Here is a 10,167-nt window from a genome sequence, read left to right on the forward strand (position 1 = left end):
CACCAGCGTTATTTAAGAGTTGCAGTCCTCTTAGGGGAATCGATAAGACACTTCCAATACAAGGCACTCCCCTTTGGTGTCGCGGTGGCCCCTCGGGTGTTCACTAAAATAATGGTGGAGGGTATGGCGCATCTCCATGTGCAGGATATTCTCATAGTTCCATATCTCGATGACCTATTAATAATAGGAAACTCTGAATCACACTGCACGTCCCAACTACACAAAGTAATTGCAGCCTTGCAAAGGTTGGGGTGGATAATCAATTTTAAAAAATCGCGGTTGCCGCCTCTAGAGGTTCAAGAATTCCTGGGTCTCATATTGGACTCGAGGTTACAAGAATGCCGTCTACCGGACGTTAAGTTGGAAAAAATCCAACGACAGATTCTTAGAGTGATTGCTAATCCAATAATAACATTGAGGGGAGCAATGTCACTGTTAGGCTCACTCACGTCGTGTATCCCGGCAGTACGTTGGGCCCAGTACCACACCAGGGTCCTACAGTGGGAAGTTCTGTACAACACTCGTCTGTTAGAGGGTCACTTGGATAGTTTTCTTTCCTTGTCGGATTCCACTATTCAGTCCTTACATTGGTGGTTACACGCTCCAAACCTGCGTAAGGGGGTTCCCTGGATAAACCACATATCGCGAGTATTAACCACAGATGCTAGTCCCACGGGATGGGGGGCGCATATGGGCGAGATGTGGGTCCAGGGGGTTTGGTCACCCTCCGAACAGAACTTGTCATCTAACCTCAAAGAGTTGTTAGCCGTAGAACGAGCTCTGAGACATTTCCTTATATCCTTACAGGACCATCACGTCAGACTATTCTCAGACAATCAGGTAACGGTAGCTTACATTAACCACCAAGGGGGAACCCGATCCAGGTCCTTAATGGAGGTATCGGGTCGTATCTTACAGATAGCCGAGAATCATCTACGGTCACTCACATCACTGCACATAAAAGGGAAACACAACGTTGTAGCCGACTTTCTAAGTCGCAGAAAGCTCGGGCAAGGAGATTGGGTGCTCAATCAGGTCATCTTCGATCAGATCACTCATCGTTGGGGGTACCCACAGATAGACCTCTTCGCCAACAAAGAAAACAAAAAATGTCGTCGATTTTGTTCCCTAAACCCCAGAGACAATCCGGTGGCGGTGGATGCTCTCCTGATTCCTTGGCACTTCGAAATAGCCTACGCCTTTCCCCCGTTGAACTTGATCCCGATAGTCCTCAGGAAGATTCGGGAGGACAAAGCTCATGTAATTTTGATAGCGCCGTTCTGGCCCAAGAGGCCGTGGTTTCCTTGGCTGAGGAAAATGTCCATTTCTCAACCGTGGATTCTCCCAGAACTCCCAGACCTCCTCTCACAGGGTCCTGTCTTCCATCCACGAGTGGCCAGTTTACATCTGACGGCGTGGGATTTGAAGGGTCATTACTAAGAAAAAAGGGTTTTTCAGAGGGACTTATTAATACCCTATTAAAAAGCAGAAAAAACTCCACAACAGATATTTATGTAAGAATCTGGAGAAAATTCCTTTCGGTCTCAGGATCGGTTATCAGTCAGAAAGCTAATATTCCAAAGATCTTGGAATTCCTGCAGAAAGGTCTCGAGATGGGGCTAGCTACAAGCACCCTTAGAGTCCAGGTTTCAGCCTTAGGGGCGCTGTATAATTGCGGGTTAGCTAAAAATTATTGGATTGCTCGTTTTATTAAAGCGGCCGCTAGATCAAGACCCATCGTTAAGAAAAGACTAGCCCCGTGGGACTTAAACTTAGTCCTCTCAGCGTTAACGGAACCCCCCTTTGAACCTTTAGAATCTGCATCTATAAAGATCCTGTCCTTAAAAACAGCTCTTTTGATTGCTCTTACGTCGGCTAGGAGAGTTAGTGATTTACAGGCCCTCTCTAGACTGACTCCATATATGCAGATTAGAGAAGATAGAGTAGTATTAAGAACTGATCCCCTCTATCTCCCAAAAGTAGCGTCTAAGTTCCACAGACTCCAGGAGATAAATCTCCCCACCTTTTGTCCTAATCCTAAAAACCCAAAGGAACTCAAACTCCATACATTAGATGTCAAAAGATGCCTTCTTAAATATATTTCTTTAACAGATCCCTGGAAAAAAGATAATTCCCTGTTTATATCCTATCAGGGAGTCAAGAAAGGGTTTAGAGTATCCAAAAACACCTTAAGTAGATGGATTAGGGAGGCAATTTCTCTGGCTTATTCAGCAGGTGGCCTAGAAGTCCCGGAAGGCGTAAAGGCTCATTCCACCCGTGCCATGGCATCTTCCTGGGCAGAGAGATCGGAGGTGTCAATTGAGGACATATGTAAGGCGGCCACATGGTCATCTCCGTCTACTTTCTTGAATCATTATAGATTAGATCTTGGTAGCTCCAACGATCTCACATTTGGTAGAAGGGTGCTGGAAGCAGTAATCCCACCCTAATACTCTTTTCTCTGTAATTCTCTCGTTAGTGCTGTCATAACGACTGAATAAATACTCAAGCTACTTACCAGGTAGCGGTGTTTTTCAGGAGTCCATGACAGCACTCCTATATTCCCTCCCTTTCTACTGGTATGGGTTTCATCACGATAAGTATATTCTCATGTAGGTTAATTTTCTACAAATTTTAGTCACAAGGTGAAATGTGTTAAGATATTTATGTGTTACTAATCAATGGAGGTCCTCTCATGCTCTGTAATCCAACTGATGCGGGAGAGAGGTGCCGCCCTTTTATCTCTGTAGGTTTCCTGTCCCTGAAGGGCGGATCCCCTCTCTCGTTAGTGCTGTCATGGACTCCTGAAAAACACCGCTACCTGGTAAGTAGCTTGAGTATTTTCATTGCTCCTTTCATTTTGGTGTTGGTGCTGTGTGGCGTCCATTGTTGCTGTGGCTTTGTGCTGGTGGGTCTGCGTGGTCTGGAGTCATGGGGGCTCAGTCTTGCAGCATGGGTGCTGTGGGGCAAAAGGCCATCTGCCCTGCTGGTGCATTGCCGCTGTGGTGGTGGTCGCGGCTCTGATCCGTTAGGGCGGTAGGACCCATTACGAGGTTTGCCGTGACGTGGCAGTGGGCTTCATACAGTCTGATCAGAATGTTAAACTGAAAACCTCATGTTCACCTGTATACATTTTTGCCTGGCGGCTTTAGATCAACGTATGATTTTTGGAGGTGCGGTTCATGCTCTTTGTTTTTTTTTTCTTTTTGTGCAAAGCATTTTTTTAACAGTACCTAACTTTAAGAATTAAAAGAGATTGTCCAAGTAGTGGCAACCCTTTTAAAAACCAAAAATCTCACACACAGAGAAGCAATTATCATACCTAGAGGATGAAAAAGAATTACTAGAAAATAGTATTTTGTTGACCATAAAAAATAACTCAGACGGGAATAAACTATTTACAGTATGTTATTGACAAATTGTACAAAAACTTATAAAAAGTCATATAATTAAATTGGAAAGGGAAATTACTGTAGAGCTACCCGTATTTTGGACTATAAGACACACTTTCAGCAAGAAAAACTCTTGCTAATTAAGTACATCTTATAGACTGAAGGCAGCTTCCTATGGCAGAGGAGAATGCTGAGACAGTGTCCTTCCTAATCACTGAGAAAACTGCTCTCTCTTCCAGCCCCAGATTTATCTTAACTGATTGGTGTAGAGCAGGAGAGGAAGGTACCAGGCCCTGCACAGTGGCTGCATGTCCTGAGTGAGCAGTAAAAGAACCTTCCAGTCAACTAGTTCAAGGACCTTTCCGATCATGTAATCAATTGCATGACCTGGAAGGAACTGCAAAATGGGGTAATTTATATAGAGTGTACGTGTATGCAAATGTGCATATGTAGCAGAGCTGCGTGTGTATGTAAATATATATATATATATATCAGAGCTGCATGTAATATGATGTCACGGGAAATCCACAACAGAGAAGGGCCAGAAGATCGCAGTGTTTGGTCACACTGATTAGAACTGCTTCACCATCCTAGCACGTTTGCCTTGCTCTGTCAGCTCTCATTGTGAATTGCCTCAGCTGTTCTGTGTTAGCCACTCTCCTCTGGTATATATTCTCGCCACTGGCTCTTGGGAATTGCCAGTAAAAGTTCTTTCTTCCTGGTTAGGTGTTGGAGGAGAAATTCAATGATTGGAGTAGGCAGTTGGAGAGTTGTTCAGCAGAGATGAGCGAGCACTTAAATGCTCGGGTGCTCGTCTGTCGAACCGAACAATTCCTAATACTCGATTGCTTGTTTCGAGTAACGAGTGGGAATGGGAGTCAAAGGGTAATCTGAGGGTTTTTTTCTGGCAGGCCCCACAAAGACGTCTGGGGGCAATGAAAATGTTGAAATAAATGAAAAAAATACTGAATGGAATGAAAAAACATGTGGAAGACCTCTGGAAGCATTTATGACTCCCAGATCACTGCTGAGAACAATGGTGTCACACTTTTACTCCACTTTATTGACTTTACAATAAAACACTCAAAACCCACCATAAATTGCATGTTACAGGAAAAAAATGTTAGGAAACATTTTGTCCTGTATAATGACTTGTATATATGACAACATTTTAAAAATATTTTATAAAATTATAATTTAAGTAATCAAAATTTATTTTTTTAATAAAAAAATTGAAAATTTCAGTTTAACACCTTAACGACTAATGAAATGCATTAAAACAATAGTCGATAAGGTATTTATTCCCTCATTGCCTTTTTAAAAAAAAGGAACCCTAATATGGCTCATTTGGCAAATCAATAAAAAAGTTACAGCTCTCAGAATATGATGTTGCAAAAACAAATTCATTTTTGTAAGCTATTGTTTTTAGTCTGTAAAAACAGCAAAAAACTATATAAATCTGGTATTGCTGTAATCATACCCAGGGCCGTATTTGCCACTAGGCACTTGAGGGCACGTGCCTAGGGCGGGATGATGCCGGGGGCGGCACCTGAGCAAGTTCTTTTTTAATTTTTTTATTTAAGTCCTGAGTCACCTCCCGACCGACCCCCCCCCAGCACCCCCCGGCCCGCCCGCCTGCTTGCCTGCCTCCCACCCTCCTTGAAGACATCATACTCACCCTGCTCCAGCGATGCCTGGTCTCAGCGCCTGCAGCTCGTCCTGAGTGAGCGGTCACGTTTTACCGCTCACTAAGATCATGAATATGGGCATATTCATAACCTTAATGAGCGGTACCACATGACCGCTCACGCAGGAAGAAGGTGCTGCGCCGGGAGTCGGGACAGAGATAGAGGGATGTTCGGCGCGGCCGTGGTGTGGGAAAGCTGAGTATGAGGGACAGGGGATGGGGGGGATGAAGGAGGACAGGGAGCCGAGCCATGCAAGATGGGAGCGGTGGGGTTGAGAGATGAGACATGCATACAGGAGGGGGGGAATATGAGCCATGCATACAGGAGGGGGGAATATGAGCCATGCATACAGGATGGGATGGGAGGGAGATGAGCCATGCATACAGGAGAGGGGGGCCATGCATATGGGATGGGAGGGATATGAGCCATGCATACATGAGAGGGGGGATATGAGCCATGCATACATGAGGGGGGATATGAGCCATGCATATGGGATGGGAGGGAGATGAGCCATGCATGCAGGAGAGGGGGGATATGAGCCATGCATATGGGATGGGAGGGAGATGAGCCATGCATACAGGAGGAGGGATATGAGCCATGCATACAGGAGGGGGGTATATGAGCCATGCATATGGGATGGGAGGGAGATGAGTCATGCATACAGAAGAGGGGGGATATGAGCCATGCATACAGGAGGGGGGGATATGAGCCATGCATATTGGATGGGAGGGAGATGAGCCATGCATACAGGAGGGGGATATGAGCCATGCATATAGGATGGGAGGGAGATGAGCCATGCATACAGGAGGGGGTGGGGATATGTGCATGCATACAGGATGGGAGGGAGATGAGCCATGCATATGGGATGCGAGGGAGATGAGCCATGCATACAGGAGGGGGGATATGAGCCATGCATATGGGATGGGAGGGAGATGAGCCATGCATACAGGAGGCGGGGATATGAACCATGCATACAGGAGGGGGGAGATGAGCCATGCATACAGGAGGGGGGATATGAGCCATGCATACAGGATGGGATGGGAGGGAGATGAGCCATGCATACAGGAGGGGGGATATGAACCATGCATACAGGATGGGGTGGGAGATGAGCCATGCATACATGATGGGAGGTGGGCATTGTACAGTATTGAGCATCATGTGGGGTCATTATACACTATGGAGCATCATGTGTGGCCATTATACAGTATTGAGCATCATGTGGGGTCATTATACAGTGTGGAGAACTGTGTGCAGCCATTATACAGTATGGAGCATCATTTGTGGCCGTTATACAGTATTGAGCATCATGTGTTGCCATTATACAGTATTGAGCATCATGTGTGGCCATTATACAGTATGGAGCACTGTGTGGCCATACATATTTTTTTTGTTTATAATTATTGTTTATGAAACAGTGTGATCAGCAGTGCTAAATGGGTGTGGTTGGGACGTGGATATGGGTGTGACTAGTTGTGAAATGGGTGTGGTCAGAGGCGTGGCCTAAAATTTGCCGCAGCGCACTACGCGTGCCACAAACTTTATACCTCTTTCCCTTCTTCAAAAGTTGGGAGGTATGGTACTGCATTTGCCAGATCACGGAAAGTGCCGCAAATCCCATAGGGAATGAATGAGGCCAAACACAGTGTTGCTGTAAGTGATCCGTTACGCAGCACATGCAGAAAAACTTCCTGATCTGCTGCAAAAGGCTACTTTCACATCAGCGATTCTTGCCAAAGTCACTGCCGATAGTGTCATACTCACCAAAGGGGGAGGCAGCACTAAAAGTGCCTAGGGCAGCAGAAACTCTAAATACGGCCCTGATCATACCGACCCGATGAACAAATCAGGCTTATCAGTCTTACTGCAAGGTGAAAACACAAAAAAGCACAGTACAACCAAAAAATACTCTGCTGCAAAAAAATCACAGTAAACAGCAAGTGCTATTAAAAAGATGGAAAAACACAGGAGTAGTGGAGCATAGGGACCTCTCGTCAAACTCAATTTGACAGGTGGACACGCCCCTATCAAAGTGTATCAAAGTGTGTAACCCCACCCCCTCCCTATCTTCTAACAGCAGCTGTGTGGCAGCTCCCCCTCCCTTTTTATATAGTTTAATATTATTATCGCTGTATTTGATACAGTGAATGTTATCCCCGTAATTGTTTTATATTAGAGTTTTATATTTATATGTGATTTATAATGCGCACATTATGTATGTGGGCATGTTACAACATGAATGTTATCCCCGTAATTGTTTATATTAGAGTTTTATATCTCATTTATATGTGATTTATAATGCGCACATTATGTATGTGGGCATGTTACAACATGAATGTTATCCCCGTAATTGTTTTATATTAGAGTTTTATATCTCATTTATATGTGATTTATAATGCGCACATTATGTGCGTGGGCATGTTACAACATGAATGTTATCCCCGTAATTGTTTTATATTAGAGTTTTATATCTCATTTATATGTGATTTATAATGCGCACATTATGTATGTGGGCATGCTACAACACCCGCAAGTGTGAAGGGTGGTGTTTTTATACGGAGTCTGTGTACAGGCTGCAGTGGCTGCAGTCAGAAAAAAAAAATGTGTGAGTCTCCTCTATTCCTTAAATAAACACAAAACAGGTGTTTGTCTGCATGACATACATTTTGTTATTCTCATTTATATGTGTTTTATAATGCGCACATTATGTATGCGCCATATTACAACACCCGCAAGTATGGCTGTGATTATTATCACAGTAAGCGTTTTTTATATTAGATCTTTCGTTTACTGGTTTGGGGTTATTGAGTCTGATACTATATTTGATAGATTATCCCAACTCCGTGCCTATTCTGGGTGAGTCTGAACTCATCATTCACTGTGAAATAATGCAAAAATCCATCTTTGTGCTGATGGAGGCAGCACGCGTGTGTTGTGTGTGCTTGTGTTTCTTGTGTGTGTTGCATGTGTTGTGTGTGTTCTGTATGTTGTGTGTGTGTATGTTTGATGTGTGTGTTGTATGTGTTGTGTGTGTGTTGCATGTGTTGTGTGTGTTCTGTATGTTGTGTGTGTGTATGTTTGTTGTTTGTGTTGTATGTGTTGTGTGTGTTCTGTATGTTATGTGTGTTTGCTGTGCTTGTGTTCTGTGTGTTTGTTGTGCGTGTGTTCTCTGTGTTTGTTGTGCGTGTGTTCTGTGTGTTGTGTGTGTCTGCCTCCATCAGCACAAAGATGGATTTTTGCATTATTTCACAGTGAATGATGAGTTCAGGAGGCAAAGGTGGAGGAGAAGTGGCCATGAGTGTAGAAGTATTATTTCTATAAAGATATATTGCAAGGTTTCTTATGTATGCACAGTTATTTATTCAAAGTTTATTAAAACATCAGTGATCCCTTAACCAAGAAAAATAAATAAATAAATAAATAAATAAAAATAACTGAATGTAACAATTGCCAAGTAGTAGAAACAATAAATGGTTTTACAATATCACCCAAATCAACTAGTTCATTATTCTTAATTTTAATCCAGTTACATACAAGTTGAAAGCAAGAATCATTAGCTGCATGTTATAAAATATGACAAACGTTATTATATTCACTAATCCAACAAGTTCTAGAACCAAATTTCTACACATGGTGTTTATTGTAGAGAACCATAAACCCACTGCATAAGCCTTTTTCACATTATCATCATGGATAATTTTCATCATTTTTGTTTTATAACTGGAGCGGCCAATTCTGTAGCATTATTCTTTCCATAACTATTATGTGGAAACCTTGATAGAACCCCCTTAGACCCCATTAAAATCAATGGTGTATGTCCGGATTTGAAAGTAGCTATTTGGCTCTATTTTAAGCTACAGATATTACAATAGTCTGAATGGGGCCTAAGATGTAACTACATATGAAACTACTGTGATACATTATAAATTACAAAATAGTTTGAAGCTTTGTGTAGAAATATATCAGGCAAAGAATATAAATCTACTAGACACTCTAAAAGAATAGTTAAAAGTAACTATTAATAAAAATAAAATACTGTAACATATGTAAAACATTATATTCAATAATACTCATATTTTTTAAAGGAAAACTGTCCATGGGTGGGAATAGTGCACATTCAGAAGCCGCAAAGAGATATGAGTGCAGTGGTAACGCTCGGCGAGCTGCGCTAGAAAAAAAAAAAAAAAATCAGGAGAAACACATCTGTTATACAAAATGTTTAAGGTCAGCAAAACATGGTTTCAAAATGGTTGTGTGCAAATAGACGGCACAGACATCTGTGAAATTAATATGTGTTAAAATAATGTTGAATTAAAGAAAGATGGAATAATATACGTGTCTGTGGCGGTGCTAAAAGTCATGCTTTTTTTTCTTACGTGTCTTGGGATAGCCAAGAAGATTTTTATGGAAAATTTCATAGTAGTCCAATATTGACACAATTTTGCGGTGTATGATTATTATTATTATTATAATTATTATTATTAAAGTAACACCAGGAAAAATAAAACACTGTAACATATGTAAAACATTATATTCAATAATATTCATATTTTTATTATTATTATCATTATTATTATTAAAGTAACACCACGAAAAATAAAATACTGTAACATATGTAAAACATTATATTCAATAATATTCATATTTTTATTATTATTATTATCATTATTATTAAAGTAACACCAGGAAAAATAAAACACTGTAACATATGTAAAACATTATATTCAATAATATTCATATTTTTATTATTATTATCATTATTATTAAAGTAACACCAGGAAAAATAAAATACTGTAACATATGTAAAACATTATATTCAATAATATTCATATTTTTATTATTATTATCATTATTATTAAAGTAACACCAGGAAAAATAAAATACTGTAACATATGTAAAACATTATATTCAATAATATTCGTATTTTTTAAAGGAAAACTGTCTATGGGTGAGAATAGTGTACATTCAGAAGCAGCAAAGAGAAATGAGAGCAGTGGTAACGCTCAGCGAGCCGCGCTAGAAAAATCAGGAGAAACACAGCTGTTATACAAAATGTTTAAGGTCAGCAAAACATGGATTCAAAATGGTTG

General features: G+C 41.3%; 1 protein-coding gene across 1 annotated transcript; it reads left to right on the forward strand.

Annotated features, from left to right (window-relative positions):
• Positions 1-812: 812 nt before the first annotated feature.
• Positions 813-4,141, forward strand: LOC143767616 (uncharacterized). The gene is made up of 2 exons (XM_077256054.1): positions 813-840; positions 919-4,141. The coding sequence occupies exon 2, from the start codon at positions 1,110-1,112 to the stop codon at positions 2,448-2,450; it is 1,341 nt and encodes a 446-aa protein (XP_077112169.1). The 5' UTR covers positions 813-840; positions 919-1,109; the 3' UTR covers positions 2,451-4,141.
• The last annotated feature ends 6,026 nt before the right edge of the window (positions 4,142-10,167 follow it).

Source organism: Ranitomeya variabilis, chromosome 4 (assembly GCF_051348905.1).
Source record: "Ranitomeya variabilis isolate aRanVar5 chromosome 4, aRanVar5.hap1, whole genome shotgun sequence".
Taxonomy (NCBI): Eukaryota; Metazoa; Chordata; class Amphibia; order Anura; family Dendrobatidae; genus Ranitomeya; species Ranitomeya variabilis.

Coding starts and splice junctions, on each gene's coding strand:
- LOC143767616 (XM_077256054.1), top strand. CDS start 1,110: ATGTCGTCGATTTTGTTCCCTAAACCCCAGAGACAATCCGGTGGCGGT.